This window comes from Silene latifolia, chromosome X, assembly GCF_048544455.1.
Source record: "Silene latifolia isolate original U9 population chromosome X, ASM4854445v1, whole genome shotgun sequence".
NCBI classification, from domain to species: domain Eukaryota; kingdom Viridiplantae; phylum Streptophyta; class Magnoliopsida; order Caryophyllales; family Caryophyllaceae; genus Silene; species Silene latifolia.
The window spans coordinates 232,006,643-232,025,074 of record NC_133537.1 but is presented as its reverse complement, the minus strand read 5'-3'; the positions used below and the strand labels follow the sequence as shown (position 1 = coordinate 232,025,074).

Below are 18,432 nucleotides of genomic sequence, written 5' to 3'. Positions count from 1 at the left end.
GGTGGGCCGGCAGCCGGTGCCCACACCGGCAGAGAGCACCTGGTAATGGTTGGACTCTTATACTTATACATGCTTCACATGAATTGTTTACGTTACATTTGTGCAATCATTGTTACTCGTATTTGTGACCGGAGTGTGACGGTTTACATTGTGTGACTACTCTACATTCCTCATTTATTTGCCCTCGGACATTAGGTCACGGTTAGGTGCCATGGCTTCCGAGTTGGGTTATTCCTTCCGCCTCTTCGGTTCGTGGGTCACGGTTAGGTGACAAAGTTCCGATTTGGGGTTACTCGACTTTTCGGTCACGGTTAGGTGTACCATGTTTCGAGTCTTGGATGCGGATAGGTCACCGCATGTCGAATCGGGTGTCGCCCATCCCGAGAGTCTGGCCAGATTTAGACTAGGACCGTATTATGATCGTCGTCCTACCAGGAGGTTGGAGTCTAGGGGTTTGTCTTGTTTTGAGTCAAAGCTTTGTAAATGTCTTGCTTGTTACGGTCATTGGCGTGTCCTTATATACGAGAGTTCACGTCTTCTATGATTGTTTGTGAGAGTCTTGTTCCTATCGGATACTAGTGGTGAGATGCAAGCCCCTAGTTGCGATATGATCGCCGGAATCGATGTTCCCATCCGTTCTTATGGTGAGATGCAAGCCATAAGTATGAATGCGACATTGGTAGCCACGTCCCGTGGAATGTTTGTTAAGATACTTTCAAAGTAATGGCTATGGTTTTCATCCAAGTATTTCCTATTTAACTGATCCATTATTTATATTCTTCATATGATTCAATGCCTATCTCATTATGAATGCAATATACCTATCTCACTATGGTTATCGTTTATATCCCCTTGTTCATTATTATTCAAGTATGATGAATGATTAACATGTTTAATTAAGTTCTTGTTTACTTGCATTTTGACATATTGTGGCTGGGAGAACCCTGAGTTACTCCCCACTGACTGTGGCGTTCATGTTTACATGAATGACAGGTTTGTGATGCAGATTATGGGGAAGACGTGTGAGCTAGCGAGAACGTTGACCCTTGGACCTTAGTTATAGTTTGGTTAGACTCACTTATCGTTAGACTTGTGTTTATTCGTGGGATATATTTTCCCCAACGCACTTGTTTTTAATTGTAAAACTTAATTATCTTTCTTTTCATTTCTGTCTGATCACTTATGGTGGATTTCGCACTTTAAGCTTTTAAAGGTTTTAAAAATCCCGTATTTTCCGCTTAGATTTAATAGTTCTTTTGATGCCTCATCGAGGGGTGTCACATAGGGCTTCACGAAAACCTAGAAAGATTTCCACTTAAGAAGCCCAAAAACGAGATTAGAAAAACCCGTATAGCAGAGCTGCACAGGCTGCGCAACCACTGTTCTTGCCTGCGCAGCCTGCGCAATCATGCGCAGGCTGCGCACAGGCTCGCATTTTGGGACTTCTATATTCCAAGAGCTAGACCTCTTCAAATGCCTTCATATCTTCTAATCTTCATTCCTACTTCTCCCAACTGGTTTTCGGGTTACAAGTGATCTTCTCGTGCCTTGTCTTAGCCTTTGAAAAGTGCTCCATTTGCCTCTCGGGTTCCGTGCATTAAGATTGAGTGTCCAACCGAGGTAAAGTGCACAAGTTACCACCATATAACCAATTGCCAAATGCTAGGAAAAGTGAACTAAAAGACCCATATTAAAAGACACGAGGGTGATAAAATCACCCCCTTAGACCGACACAATACATTACTATCAACTCGTCTTCTATTCACTCACCGGTCACCAGCAGTGTATTAAGGTATGTCTATCTTTAACGGAATTATTTGAGATCCCTCTGCCGTAATGGTAATAACTGGCAGATGTCAATAGGGTAAAAGATTTTAAATCTTTAATAAAAATTATCACAGATGCGGACGATGAAGCTCGAGCAGATGGCAATATTTCAAGATATTTTGCTAAAGAAAAATCTCTGGACCATTGCTTGTACTTACAAGAATAAAGAATAGAGTAACCACGCTATATTACTTGGCAAAATTCAGCAGACATTTACATGATTAATTGAGATTTGAGAGCATAACCATTGGTATCGATTTCACAATAATGGGTCTGAATTTCTGAGCTATAAATCAAATACCTTTATTAGTCTTGCCTCCGAAATTTTATGGCTCATGCTCCGACTGCCTAAAGATAATCCAATTCAATTCACACTATCTTCCCTCTAAAGATTTGCATTACAACCACCCTGGTTTAGAAATCATAACTCTGAATGATGTACATCTGGTCCACGTTCGTCCACAAAATTGACATTAATCCCACGCTGTTCTGAAAAACTCAGATTTTCAGTGTTTTGCCCATGCTGCCTTGAAGTACTGCCTTGCACAGGCTGGGCTGAGAAATACATATCCTGCCTAGTATGGGCTGAAAACCCGGTATTCTGAGTTGGTTGACTGAAGGCACCAGAACTGCTGTCCTGACTACCAAACGCCATTCTCCTAAACCATCTCATGTCAGCAGATTGTTGAGCAGAGGTATAGAGCTGACTTTCACCCACCTTCAATCCATTTGATAAATCTCCAGAGTCAGACTCGCCTAATGCTCGCACAACCTGAGAATATAACAAAAGGTAAATTGGTAATATACACAATTTTCTAGCTCTACTCACTTGTAAGTTGTAGGTAAGATCCAGTGAGCCACCTGTCCCATTCTGGGTCTCTTTGAAGAGGAATGTCTCACACAAGCTGCAGCTGCCTCAGTCATGCGGAACATCTCACTCTCGATGTAGTTTTTATTAAGACGAGGATCAACAAGCTCCTCAAACACTCCCGTATCAAGTGAATGAGTAAGCAAAGGACGTGCCTGAGATGTCAAACATCTTACTCAAGAATCTAGATGAGAGACTAAAAAATATGGAGCAATTACTAGTACATGCATCGGAAACACGCGTGGAGGGGGAGAGAGGATGCATCAGATGTAACTGAGAACTTGTCATGAAACGTCTATGGCGGAAGCTAGTAGGAGGGACGCATGAGCAAGAACAAAAACAAACATTGACTTATGCCTCAATTTCTGAAGCAAGACAAGACACTACAACAAAAACAAACTGAGGTAAATAGCATACCCATTCAACTAGACTTTCCTCTCCCAGGGGTTGAGATGAATCCACAGGCTTACGCCCTGTTATAAGTTCTAGAAGGACAACTCCAAACGAGTATACATCTGATTTCTCAGTCAGTTTACCAGTTGTAGCATACTCAGGAGCCATGTATCTGAAAAAAAGCAAGGAATTATGTCATCCTGATGTCATTTGTAGAAACTGAGCACTGTACTATCCTCCTAGTTAGATACTCTGTGTTCAAGTTACATACATTTACGGAGGTAGTCATGAGTATAGTATAACCTACCCAAATGTTCCCATGACACGAGTGCTAACATGTGTTTCTGCGTCCATCGCCAATTTGGCCAGCCCAAAATCTGAAACCTGTCAGCAAAGACAGACATGAAATATAAAGATCAAGGTCGAGACTAAAGAGTTGCCGTTTACAAATTATAACAAAGCAACATACCTGAGCTTCGTAGTTGTCATCTATAAGAATATTTGACGATTTAATATCCCTGTGAATAATTCGGGGATGACCTGGTAAGACCACAAACAAACAAAAAAACAGAGTGTGTTAGGACGTGACATAAGACACTAACTGATACGAAGTACCATTTAATTGGGTTAGATCCACCCAAAGGATGGTTAGCCTTAACCGATGTGTTAACGGGTAAGCTCAAAAGCTGTTCCCATCCCTGTCAGGGGAGATGCCAACCATCTCTCATTTCTATGAACACAAGTACCATTTAATTACTACAAAGTAACCCTTGTAACTTATATCTTTATGTGCTTTCACACTAAGTTCTTGTAAAATCGTTTCACAAGAGACGTACCCTTATATCTGTATTTATCCAGAAAGAATATTATAAACGATGCAACATTAAAAGAAAGACGGCATTTAAGTCATTATTACAAGGACAATTACAGAAGATGAATTCTCACAATCTTCATGTAGATACGTGATACCCCTAGCAGCACCGACTGCAATCTTAACACGAGTAGCCCAGTCCATAACTGGCTTACCTTCTCCTACAACAATATACAATTTCAATAAGCCTTACAAGTTACATCATGCTATAAGCAAGTACGTGTAGAGAGATTGAGCTTTTACCATGAAGATGGAAATAAAGCGTGTTGTTGGGGACATAATCGTACACAAGTAGCCTTTTACTTTCCCAAATGCAGTACCCAACAAGAGAAACCAAATGGCGATGGTGGATACGGCTAATTATTTCAACTTCAGATTTAAATTCCCGCTCCCCCTGCCCACCCCCAATTTTGAGCTGTTTTACAGCAACTACTCGGCCATCCACCAGATGGCCTTTATATACACGACCAAATCCACCTTCCCCTAATAAATTCTCATCAGAAAATCCGCAAGTCGCCTCTGACAACTCCTGAAATGTGAACCATGACCTTGAATGACCAAATCCACCTGGATCCGTAGGGGTATCAGTACCAGAACCCACTCCAAAATATGAGGTTGCGTGATCTGCATTCACTAATAATTTTGTATCTGAAAAAGCGACATACCAAATGATTTTAGCTGTTATACATGTGTAACATTCACATGCTAGGTGACTAATATGCCAAAACTCATACAACAAAGCTACCAAAACCCCACCCCCACCCCATGCAACCTTCATCACTGGCAGTAGTTAGTTCATATAACCCTATATTTTTCATATACAGAATAAACAACCATCTCTCAAGCTGTTTTAGACAGAATACCAGTTTCTTACATGAAAAATAGGTTAACAAGGTAACTTTTTGGCCTTAAAAGGCTATTTGACAAACTTATTGCTATTATTGGACTTGTTTCAAACCACTACTTGAAGTATCGACTTTACCCATTTTCAACGCAAAAAAGAAGCACTTGTTAACAAGACATAATTTCTAATTTGTAGCCACAAATACGAGGATAATAGTCAAACTCATTATGCTAGAAAAGGATCGTTTCCATGATACGGAGTACATTAAAAAGAACTCCCTCCATTCCAAACAATTGTTTACCTTCTTCAAAATCCCCTCACATCTTTTGAAAAATGTAAACAGGCTGGGAAATGGAGGCAGTACTACGTAGCAAAATAAATAAAGTATTACCTGATCGTGGAGACGATCCCATAGATGCGGGAGTGATGTGGCCATTACAAGCTCCAGAAGAGCTTTTCTTACGTTTAAATATCCAAAATGCTACCAAACCAATGAGGCCCAATGTTAATGCCCCGGCAATTACACCAATAGCCACAGATCCAGTGGAACCAATTCCACCTTTACTTGGAGCATTATCTGCAGTTTCGGAACCAAAGCCGGATTTATTACCAGGTAAACTAGGAGAAAATGGGAGAGTTTTTGAAGTAATGGGAGGTAAAAGTGAAGAGGCTGGAGGAACTTGGACAATAGGTGCTGGTGTTCCTGGTACTACAAAAGGCGGAGGCACTGAAACAGGATCAGATGGAGGGGGCACTCCACTAGAGGATGGAGATGAATCCTTTGGTGGCAATGGAGGTGGTCGAAAAAGCAGGCCACGAGGTGGTTCTGCTGTTGGTGGTGAAGGTGATTTTACAGGTGGAGTCAGTGAAGTTTCAGGTGGCTTAGATGACGCTGCTGGTGGTGGTGGTGGTGAGGAAGCTATAGGAGGGTTTGGCGACAATTTAGGGGGAGGTGGCGGAATAGTAGGTGGGTGAGACAATGGAGGTGTAGGAGGAGTAAATGTTGGTGGTGATTGAGAATTCTTAGGTGGGGGAGGTAATGCAGGTGATGGAGGTGTGCCAACAGGAGGGCTTGGTATTGGAGGTGAAATTACTGGTGGGTTTGGGCGTGGCGAAGGTGGGGGTGGGGGTGGGGGTGGGGACACAATAGGTAAAGGTGGTGATGGCGGTGCAGTAACGGGTGGATTTGGGTATGGGGGAGGCGGGGAAACAGTAATGGTTGGAGGTGGTGAAGTTGGTGCAGGCGGGGGGCTCAACTCTACTGGAAGTGATGTAACAGGAGGGGTTCCTGAAATGCTGGGAGGTGGAGCATCAGGAGGCGAAGGGTTAGAAGACACGGGTGGAGTTGGAGCAGGGGGAGTTGAAGGCAGTGTTGGCGTCGTCGTTGCAGGCAGTGGTGAGATTGCAGAAGGTAATGGAGGTGTGGTTTGCATACCAGAAGGCGGAGAATCAGGAGATGGTGAGATGGCTGCCATCAAACAGGCTATTCAAATTTTCAATGACAACATCTTGAAACAAAATGTCTACAATCATCAACTACCCTAAAACTAAAAGGCCATTAATATTTACACCCAAAAACAATGCTGTTTCCTGATGGTTGTAGAAGGTAGTGGAGTATGATTCAGTATAAAATATTCTAACCAAACGTGAACCTGGAAGGGTAGCAGCAACAAAAAATTCTTAACCACCAAACATGAACACAGCTTGTATTACTAGTAATCAAATACGGAATATAGAAAATGATGATCACAATCTAGCAATACTGACATACCCCATAAGTTTCTGACAAAACCAAGATCACCAGTTATGGAGTTTTGCAACTTCCTTTCAAGTTTCAAGTAAACCCGGTTGACAATACATAGTCTTGTTCGGTTCTACTCACGCAATTTCATCAATGCAATTAATGCAGACGAGAATATTCAAAGCCTATACAAAATGTAGCTTTAGTTTAAAGATTCATTTATTGGACCAATTTTATCAAGTAAAAAAAAACAGCGAAGGAGAGATAATGTGTTTGGAAAACATGAGTTGATAGAATAATGAGATTAACTGAGATTTGAGATCTCCTTTGTTACTCTCCTCAGTCCTCACAACTCACAAGTGTATAATCCTCAGAAATGTGTACACGGTATGTGGGTCCCCAGAGCAAATATTGCAGTTGATATTGACATTTTCAACTATATTAAATAAATACTATATTAATATTATTTGGCAACTATTTTTCTAAATATAGATATAGAAATACTAGTATTGGTGCCCGGCTTCGTCCGGGCTACCTCTACTCACCATTAATTTTTTTTTTCATTAAATAAAATTACTTAAATGCATAACCCATAAATTTATCATTAATATATTTTTTATAATATATCCTAAAATTACAATGAAATAAATTTTGAAACAAATTCACTACTTCCGCTATTAATATTTTACTCTTACTAATGAAACAATTGTAATTACATTTCACTACTTGCTCGTAATCAATGTTTAATGAAAATTATCCGACGGATAGTGTCTCTCTCATGGATACCCCATGAGATTCAAGGTTCAGCTGTCACACCCCCATCTACCAAGGAGCCTTAACAAGACCTTCCCGAGCTGATAAGAGCGTTACCATCTCGGTTGCCCGAGGAATAGTAAATATCATAACGTCAATAAAAGAACAATTAAGTTTATTACAAGTTAAACTCAATAAAAGAAAAGGTACAACTGATAACATCAACTATCAACTACGGTGATGCTATTCATGCCATGACTCGGTGATAGACTCATCCCTCCAAACCACCTAGCTAAGCTCCACATATCAACACCTGCTAAGACTGACTGCTCACCATAATGGATCACGGTAGACACAACACAAGAAGAAACACAGACAGCACCACACAAGGTCAGTAACTGAAGAACAAACACAAAACAAAAGGCACAGCATACACAATCCAACTCCACCTCCAACTACCCATCAACCATCTGACTAACCCGAAGGAAAAGTCCTGTTAGAATGTCCGCCGCAACAGATATTCTACACCGCCAGTGGGAGACCGCAGCCTTTCCCACCTAAGCTCCGCTCATCTCCATCGAGCGCATAACCTATGTCCATTAATGTGCACATCCCCCTTGTGGCGGAACCACAAGGGGCAAATCAAGGGCGTGAAGTCATTCCCTAGATGACTCCACTCAGCCGAGGACGTACCTCGTAAACCACAGACAATCAACAACAACCAACTACAATACCAATGTAAACAAAACCAATACCTACTAATCAACACAACCAACATACCAAACAATCAACAGTACGGAGTAAGGATAACCTACCTTCAGCAACCAGCAGCAACACCGCATACGACCATATGACGACAAGCAACCACCATTACCACTTACGCTCAGTGTGACACCCTCATTTATTGCGGAAAAGTAAACACATAATTCTAGATAAAAACTGCATGGATATGTTTGTAATAGGTTCATTTGGGTAAAAACCTGTAAATTTTAATACCTGAACCTGTTATAAAAATATCCAAATGGGAAGGTGTCAAACATGCAAGGTCTAAAATAAATCTCATGAATAAAACATCGCTAAAGTCGCGAAACAAAGTTATACAACCCAAATATGAAAAAGGGAGACATATGTCCCTAAAAAGTATATGACATAAAAAGTGTTTAAGGGTCACAATAAAATAAAGCCAATCTAGGTCCCAAGGTTACTTTGCTCGGTAGCTCGTCCATGTACCCCATATATGCATCACCTACCTGTCAATCGCATTTTATACAAATACGAAAGCCACGTCGTGTGGGAGTAACTCGAGTTCTCCCACCACGAAATGTCATAATTAATATAACATGTAAACATAAGAATATGAATATGAATAACATAGCCTCAAAGATATAGATGCTAGACAATCGTGCTGATATCATCATGTGAACAACAATATAACAACACATAGTCCTAGCATGTGAATACTAGACCGACTCATACTACACTATCATGTGAATCACATAACATCCAGGAATCCAAACTCTATCAACCATAGCCGGCTTGCATCTCACCTTCTATGATTCATAGAATCATCAAACAAGAAAGGACAATATATCTAGAGACAGGCATAAGTTCCTAGTACGGTAATAGTCACTCAGAACCTCGAGTCTATACCACGAGGTAAGGTAAACACCCTAGTCCTAAACTGCGCGAGAACTAGCGACATGCGGAAAATACCACATCCAAGACCCATGATCACACACATGAGTACCCCTAAGGAGTCCACCAAAGGGTTGGCTAGTACTTAAGCTGACCACATACTTCTAAGAGTACGTCAGGAGGTCATGCCCTAACTTGGATATAAGCCCACCAAGCTAAGACACAAAGGCTATTAAGCCGCAAACATACACTCGTCAAAGACTATAAGGGCCTATCTATGACATCGACCGAAGTCACTCACCTAGGACCTAGTCCCAACTGAATGCTTTAGCCTACAACACTTAAGACAAGTAGGACACCCACTTAACCATAAGAGGGGCAAAGAGTCCAACTTTCAAACATAAATGCTAACATTCTATCATGTGAAAGGCTATATAAATGTCTATTCAGCAGACAATCCAACCATATCCTCAATGTCATCAATAACCAAATTATAGCTAACCATCAATATCATAATCCATGAGAATAAGCTAAAATGGCAAAGGCAAACAAGACTCAAGCATAAGGCAACCAAAGCATCCAACAACCAACATGTGAAATAATAATCATGCTCATATGGTTAAAACATCAAGCTACCAACATGTTGAATCATAAATATCAAGGCATCAATATGAAACATTCAATATCAACCAATCTCACCTCAAAGGCAAACCCTCGACCCTAGTCCCGCGACGGTTCATCGGTCAAATCGAGGCTGACCGGTTTAAACCTAGTTTGACCAAACTCGTTCGGTCAATCTGGCCCAGCTCAGAGTCTTGGCCTACTTTGGCCCAAATCACAAAATTCATCACAATATCATTCTCATGTTATTTCCAATTTCTATCATGTGAAAAACTATCAACATATGGAAATATATTCCAACTTACAAAATATCCAATTCAATTAAATTCTCGCATAATAAAATAGTATAAATAACCGTCTCACACAAGGGCAAACTTTTCTATAAATTTTAATCGATAAAACGACGCCATTTACTCATACGGACTCCGAATTGAGTGATTCAAGTGGCTAAACCACCTAATTTTTCGATGCCGTTCAATCTGTCATATTTTTGGAAAAATTGGAAACCGTCTCGGTCCAGTACTGACGCGTTCCAGCCAAAACACGGACTTATCACAACACATAATTCCTCATCCAAATTTGTTCCAAACAATAATATACAAATGGGTAACATAAATTAAACATAAGCATACTCATCTTACTCCATTCATTCATTTATCAACAAGATCATCTCAAACAACAACAAACAACTACTAACGACAACAAACAACAACAAACAACAAATACAACTACTATGTGACATTAAATCGTCGAGTAACTCGGAATAGTTACCTTAAGCTAGCAAAGAGACAAGTAATAACTTGAGAAAGCTTCTAAAACCCAAAATTACTCTTCATCTTCAACAACATATGAGTCACCTAACTCATCTTCAAATTCTTCACCTATAAGAACAACAAAAACACAATTATTAAGCTTAAATTCGAAACCCTAAAAAAAGTGTCTTAAACAAAATTTGGGGGAAATGAAAATAAAGCTTACTAGTAGATGAGGATTGAAGAGAGGATTCCGAATATATAATTTTTATGCGATTTGGTGGAGAAATGAAGAAGTTATGGTGGATTTAGGGATTGTAAGGAGGTTATTTTGAGAGGAATTTGGTGTTTGAGAGAAGGAAGTGATAGAATAAGAATTGAGGAAATGAAGAGTGAAAGAGGGGACAAATGGAGGGTAGGTGGCCAGCCAAAAGGCATGGGGAGATGGGTCATTTGTTTACGTTTTGGTTCGTTTCGACGGAAATTAGAAATATTCGTCGAACGCGATTTCCGAGAAAATTAAAGTTCTTAAACACGATTTTACTAAAAGATTAAGTACTCATATGCCCAATATCCAAACTCGTTTACCCAACGACCGTAAGAAATGGGAAAATCTCAATTTTACGACTTTTATCCGAAATCTATTTTATTAAAGGAAAAGGTTTAAATATAGTTTAAATCACTTTTAAACATTTCTAAACTATCAAAAATAATTACATTTCTTCAAAATAAAATAAGATTATATTTTATCAAATAAATTTTATTTCAAATAAATTAATATTAAATTAAAATAGATTAAAATATTACTTTTAAAATATAATAAAGGTCTTCAAAATTATGGGGTGTTACACTCAGTGTTCCGACGACAAGACCGCTACCCGACTCATGCCTCCCATCTCCATGGTATCTCAAAGCACAAAGGGTTCCAAGGGATGAAGGTTGGTGAAGGAGAGAGATGTATCGACAATTAGGTTTAGGAGAAATGAAATGAAAACTGATTTTGGGTTCACGACTTCAACGATTTATATTTTACCGCTGAACTCGACTTACTCGATCGAGTATGAAACTTAGTCGATCAAGTTGCCTCTACTCGATCGAGTCACTGAGCTACTCAATCGAGTAGCCTACGCTAGATCGAGCTTCCTAAACAGCTTCCAAACCCAAGGGTTATTATAGCGTAAGATCGAACCAACAAAGGTCTCAAGAGGTCTAGAAATATATCTAAGGTCAGTCAACGACGGTCAACGGGTCCCTAACAGGGCGGGAATTACAGTCTTCCCTCCTTAAAAAGAACTTTGTCCCCAAAGTTCAACTCATCGTCTCTCACAACCCCAAGGTGCAACGTAACTTAAGGTAACCGACGACAACTCGTCCCGACAAGAATGATTTTAGCCATTCCCAACATACCACCCAACTGCCCATACCGACTACTCATCATTATCACCTACTTCCGCGAAGGTAACCATCAAACACAACTTCCTTCCGAGTCATCAACCACGTATTACACACGAAAAGACACACTACTATAGACTGTTACTTCTATTTTACCAATCAATTCCAACACCGCACAACTCCATACACCATACATATCATACACATTTGGCACGAACACTCTACTTACTCATCCAACAATTAATCATTAAACATCCAGTATACAGTAAATTATCAACCAGTTATTCAATAAATGATTCAACACCCATTTAAATTATTTACACAACAACTTAATTTGCACAACAAATTAAATTACTTAATAATTTACTTAACAATTACTTACATTACTTTCCCGCAACCAAAGTTTAATTTTATTTAACAAAATAAAGTAACAACATAGTGAAATTTTACCAATAAATTACTCAAAACACGATATTTTTGACATTTTTCCCATGCGACATTACTCTTTCCCTCTTAAAAGGAACTTCGTTCCCGAAGTTCATCTTCAAGACGGATTATGACCATTACAAAGAGATGAAAATCAATAGTTACAATATAACCCTCTTTGACATTAGTCGTAGAACATGTGTTCATGTGAATACATCGAACGAAAATAACACACGTAATCTGATTAAATTATGCACAGCAATACCAAGCCAATATATGCGGAAATTAACTTGACTGTTTATGCGACATTATGAAAACATGATTACTCAACATAACTACCTTTAAAATTATTACCAACGACAATATAACTTAACCACCGTTTAGAATGATGCTCAAGGAATTTAGTTAAGCAAAATTAGGACTAGTGTAAACCATCTTGATATAACATGTATTGCAATATAAAGCATAAGAATGTGATTACTAGCCATGAGAACGAAATATATTATCAACAAGGCACTCCCATGATGCCAACTAATACATAGAAACGGATTAAAAGCACAACAGGGGGCACTCGATTGAGTTAGGGTTACTCGATCGAGTCTAGGGCAGGCTACTCGATCGAGTGAAGCGTACTCGATCGAGTACCTAGAGATCAGAACACTCCCTAAATGGTCCACAGCAGGTACTCGATCGAGTTGAGGGCACTTGATCGAGTACCTGCAGGTCAGAATGCCCTCCACATGCAACGTTAAGCCAAGAAAATATAACAAATCTCCGGGGTTTCATCCCCGACATCACATACCTGCATAACAAGTTTAGAAGTCCAACAAAATACGGCCTTATGGCCAACTACAAACCAAAATAAATCCAAGTACGATCAAAACAAATGTAACAAATAACATAAGTCCTCTAAACAACACCAACAAAAAATCAATCGAGGTCGCCACCTCGGTCCTCCTCCATCTCCTCATCTCCTCCTCCTCCTCCTAATGTGCCGGCTCCTGATGTGCCTCCTCCTGTGGTCGCTCCCGTGTCGGGGTCTCCTCCTGCTCTCCATGGCGCTAGACATCCGTAGGAATAGCTCTCCGGAACTTCCCACGTGGCCGGGTCCACTCCGTAGGAGTGAAAGACTCCACTATCGTTCCCTACACCTCGCCACCAAACCGGTTGGGCCAAGTTGGTGCCCACACCCGGCATGTATGCCATCTCACGGAAGTTCCGGAGCACTAAGGCATTAGATACCCTCTCCCTGAGCTCACTCACTTGCATCTGGGGGCTAAAAGAGGAAGGGTAGCTGGGATACTGGTACCACGGTGGACCGGGTTACACTAACTGGGACTCTCCGACCAGTTCTCGCACTCTCCTAGGGCCTCTCCCCACCCTAGGTACCTCGTCCTCCGGTTTAGCATGGTTTCCCTCGACCGGCTCAGGCATCTCCTCTAAAAGGTCGTCTAGGATCAGATAGGTCCGACGGGTAGGGGCGGGCTTATCATCATCTGAGTCTGATGCAACTACAGTTGTAGTCAACGGCTCAGTCACTGGAAGATGGTCCGGGTCAGGTACTCTCATCCAACTCCTACCTCTCACCGTCCAAGTTAACCCACCATCATCCAACACCCTCAGCCACTTCAGAGCGATGAAGTAATCCCTGCTCAGAGTGGGAACAACCGGAACCAAAGGTTTGAGAGACGAAGAGGCCTCAAAGCTAGTCAACCACTCTGCTAGGCGGGTGGCAATAGCACCACAACTGAGGTCACGGGTCAGAGACTTGACCATCAAGGCCAAACTGGCACACACGATGGCCGGGGCACTGTAAGCAACGCGTTCCACTCGGGTGGGGTTCAGGTAAGCGACCAACAACATAACCTCGTGTGAGTTGAGCTTACTTACATCTTTCCTATCATAGATTAAACAGGCCAGGGCTCGGAGAAAGATCTTCAAAGTAACATGCTGAACGTCATTAATCAACATGTTACTTGAAGTAGGAGCAGGTCTACCGGTGAAACAAGGCATGTAGTAACTGGCACCACACTCAGTCGGGACATCTCTAAGATATCCCTTCTTGGCTTGTGAAAGCCTCAGGTGATCGGCGAACTGGTCCAGGGTCAGGTAGAAACTAGTGTTCATCAACCGAAAAGCTACTGTCTTCTCCACCACATCATAAGTGAAGGAACTCATTAATTCTATGGTCAGAAAAGGATAAGAGTGTTTCCTTAGGTGATACAATCCCTCCAAACCCAGTATCTCAAAGATGTGTCTGACATCTACGTCTATTTTCAGGTCCTCCAAAATACCCGTGTCGATGCACCTAGTGGGTCATATGCGACGACTCATCAACTCTACGAAAGCTTCTCTTTGCTTAAAATCAGCAAAGATCATCGTAGGGTAATCAGGAACTGATGGAACAGTAGGCCCCTGACTTCCTTCCCCCTACCTCAGGCTCAGTGGCTCGTGACCTCTTGCTTTGGCGGGTTGCAGCTGTAGCTCTCGGCATCTGTTTCAATATGGTTTTAGCCACACACATCGGTTTTACATAATCAAAGTAAACTTTCCAAAGGATTCATGTGAAGAAAAACAACTAAAGTGAATTGATTCGCCGAAACAAGTAAAATTTTGAGACAAAACAAGAATTTTCCACTTCCTTTTACTCTTATAATTCAATAAAAAGATGGTTTCAAATCTCCAAAACATCAAGTTTTCACAAGTGGTAGAAGTAATTGGACCTTAATCTCTCAAAATAACCTTCACAAATTGATTATTATCACCAAAGATTGGGGCAAAATTTCAGTTTTGGGCACTATTAAGACGAAATTTTGGAGGAAATTAATCAAAATCAAGCACTAAACATGATATTAGTAGCATTCTCTACTCTATTTCAACCTTTAAAGATGCAAAAGATGAACAAAAATCAAATTTTAAGAGTACAGAAAATTTGGTCCACATATAGTCACAAATCAGTTTAATTTTGCAATTTGTAACATCAATAACAGTGATTCAAGGTGGTTTCTATCAAAATCCAACAATTACAACACATGATTTGGGTATAAAAACCGAAATTTCAAAAAATTCCAACACCATTACATACTACAAATTGATTAAAATCAAAGAAAAGGGTAGATGTTTACCTTCAATAAATTGCAAATGGATTGAAGGAAGAACTAGAAGGATTTAGGACAAAATCAAACACAAATCCACCAAAGTTTTATAGGGAGAGAAATTTTATGTAGGTTTTTAGGTTTTTGATTGAGGTAAATAATAAGAAGAATGAAGGAATTGGGGTTTATATGCCCCAAAAAATTTAAAGAGCCCATGTTACTGTAGCCGCAGTTACTCGATCGAGTGGCTGAGGTACTCGATCGAGTAGCTCCTACTCGATCGAGTTGAGGTTGCTCGGTCGAGTTTTGACGCTGGCAAAACTAGCATTGATTCTGTTTCCATCAAACTCGATCGAGTGACCTTCTTACTCAGTCGAGTAAGGCTTACTCGGTCGAGTTGTTCCTCGTACTCGGTCGAGTAAGTTAAAACAAGCGACAAAAGATAACTGATGTGACCATAATTGGCGCATATTTAGCCCCCGAATTACCCTTGTTTCCATGCTTTTTAGTGCTTATTTGGGTCATTTCTTATCTTTAGTTCTTTGTTTTGCATATTCTTTGAGATTTTGATCCCTTGGTAGGAAAGGAGTAAGAATCTTGCATTTTCATGGCAAATCAAGACTAAATTGATCAAATTCAATGACCAAGCATCAAGGAGAGACAAGATTAGAAGGCCTTTGTACATATCATAGTAGAAGAGCAATGTTGAGAAAGGATCCTTGAGTCCCCAAGGAAATCCCCAAGGAATTTATGAAGAAAAGGGAAGAAAAAGAAGAAGTATCACGCCGATCGACAATCCGAGCGGATTGTCGCAATCGCCCGTCCCGCCTATCCACAATCCGAGCGTCCCGGCTGGAATCCGCTCGGATTCCCCTCAACAATCCGCCCGGATTCCCCAGAATCCGCTCGGATTCCATCGCCCAAATCCGGCCGTCCCGACCCTAATCCGCCCGGATTCCTTCACAGCACGGGTTGTCTTCTTCAAGCTACGAAAAGAGAAGCCCTTCTCTCCAAAAATACCGGCTTCTCCTTGCTCTACTTAAAAAGTGTAATTACTAGTTTAGCCCTTAGTTAACCCTAATGCATCCTCCCTAATTTTCACTATAAATACCCCATTAGTCTAATTAGAGGAGCATGTTCTTCTTATCAATAATTAGTGTAGTTAATATCAATCAAATCTCTCTTCAATATTGTAATCAAGTATTAATCAAGTTTTAATCCAAGTTTTAGTTCTTTAATCTCTCTTTTGTTCATCCTTTATTTTGTTCATCCTCTCAATCTAGCATTCAAGTACTTCTATTATTCTTGCTTTATTATTGGAATCATTAGTAGGTATAATCTCTTAATCCCTTTTAATTATTGTTAATTACTTTCATTTATTCATCATGTTTCATATTGTTGGTATGATTGACAACCTTGCTAGCATGATCAACATGATAATGAGTGAGTAGTCTCTTAGCTAGGGTTAATGGGTGATTAGGGGAAACCAACATGGGGAATGATTCATGCTTAAATTAATATGCTTTCATGTTTTATTTGCTTGCTTGTTTTGATCTCAACTCATGCACATGTTATATTTGATGAAATGCTAAGCCTATGAATCCTTGCATTTACTATCATCTCCTATCTTTTCAATGAGACTTGTAAGACATAACCCAACTCGAGTCTCATTATACCATGCATGTTGTTAAGTAGGGAAGATTAAGTCGACTTGTAGGTGTTGTACAATCTAATCGATTCGGCTCCGGGACCCAAACTTTCCTAGGATTGTAAGATATAACCCAACTCAATCCATCACAACAATAATTGCTTGCTTATAATTTGAGAACATGTTTGTATGATCATATCCCATGATTCCCCTATGATCCCATGACACCCTAGTGCCTTTAATCAATTGTTTACACCCCCTTTTTATTCATCTTGCTTGTTTATTTTCATTGTTATTCTAGTTTAGTAACCTTCTACATCAACCCAATTTGTGACACCCCTTAGACACCACTAGTTATAATAGAAATCTCATTTCAACTCCCGTCCCTTGGGATCCGACCTTTACTTGCCTCTTTACTAATTGTAGAGTTGCTTGTTAAGCTATAAATTGTGTTTTGATTCGACCGTGACCAACGACCACATCTATTTATTTGTGAATACTAAACGGACCGATCAAAAATGGCGCCGTTGCCGGGGACGGTGTTTGTTTGATTTAGATTTCCTTTTTGTTATTAGTTGTGTGTTTCTTCGCCTTGAGGAAGTAAAAATCCTCAAGGTTTGTTCTAATTGTTTTTGAGTTGTTTGATATTTTGCATGTCTAGAAGGTTACAAAGTGATTTGTTACCTTTTGACCGTGAAATCGAAAGAACCTTGACGAACAATAGGAGACTTGTTAGGAGGAATTTGAGAGGTGTTAGTGAAGTTGTTCAACCCACTAGTGAGTTTGTCAATCCTTTCGCAATAGAAGGAGAATAAAACCCATTACACAATACCCTACAAAATCCACCTACAATGCCAAAATTCTCGTCACACTCCGTACCCACCGAGGAGAATCTACCAAATGATACTCCTACACCGCAACATCTCACCGGAAATTTTATTGCCAAGTCCGCCTTCATCCAACTAGTTGAGAGGAGCCAATTCGGGGGAATGCCTAGTGAGGACCCTCATTCTCATATGGAAACCTTTTGCGATTATTGTGATGCTATCTCTCAAACGGGCGTGACTCAAGACCAAATTAGATGGGTCTTATTTCCTTTTTCCTTAATCGGCACCGCAAAGCAATGGTTGAAGGGCCTTGATAAGGCCACCCTTGGAATAGATTCTTGGAAGAAGTTGGCTCTAGCTTTCTACAAAAAATTCTACCCACCGGAAAAGACCAACATGCTAAGAGCTCAAATTACGGGTTTTAAGCAAAGGGATGAAGAGTCTTTGTATGAAGCTTGGGAGCGGTTCAAGGGAATTTGTCGCTCATGTCCTCACCATGGACTTAGCGAATGGTTTTTGGTGCAACAATTTTGGAATGGTTTATATGAAGATTCTAGGAACATTCTCAATATGGGATCAAATGGAATGTTCACCGAAGTTGATGACAATCAAACATGGAACAAGATTGAGGAAATGGCGGTCCATAATTCACAATATAGTAGACCTCGCAAGGCTACTAGAGGAGGAAAGCATGAAGTGGACTCCGTTACTCAATTGGGTGCTCAACTTAGTGCTCACA

At 40.4% G+C, this 18,432-nt stretch overlaps 1 protein-coding gene and 2 non-coding genes across 3 annotated transcripts; all 3 read right to left on the bottom strand.

The window, feature by feature from the left end:
* Positions 1 to 1,990: 1,990 nt before the first annotated feature.
* Positions 1,991 to 6,685, bottom strand: LOC141623835 (proline-rich receptor-like protein kinase PERK8). Its single transcript, XM_074439984.1, has 9 exons — positions 6,575 to 6,685; positions 5,195 to 6,455; positions 4,203 to 4,607; positions 4,034 to 4,120; positions 3,558 to 3,628; positions 3,396 to 3,472; positions 3,113 to 3,260; positions 2,689 to 2,850; positions 1,991 to 2,599 (listed from the first exon to the last, which is right to left on the bottom strand). The coding sequence occupies exons 2-9, from the start codon at positions 6,276 to 6,278 to the stop codon at positions 2,249 to 2,251; spliced, it is 2,385 nt and encodes a 794-aa protein (XP_074296085.1). The 5' UTR covers positions 6,279 to 6,455; positions 6,575 to 6,685; the 3' UTR covers positions 1,991 to 2,248.
* On the bottom strand, positions 3,705 to 3,828 carry LOC141625753 (U6atac minor spliceosomal RNA). The gene has a single exon (XR_012535516.1). It is a non-coding gene; the product is annotated as a U6atac minor spliceosomal RNA (small nuclear RNA).
* Positions 6,686 to 18,089: 11,404 nt separating the features above from the next.
* Positions 18,090 to 18,196, bottom strand: LOC141624102 (small nucleolar RNA R71). The gene has a single exon (XR_012533913.1). It is a non-coding gene; the product is annotated as a small nucleolar RNA R71 (small nucleolar RNA).
* Between the last annotated feature and the right edge of the window lie 236 nt (positions 18,197 to 18,432).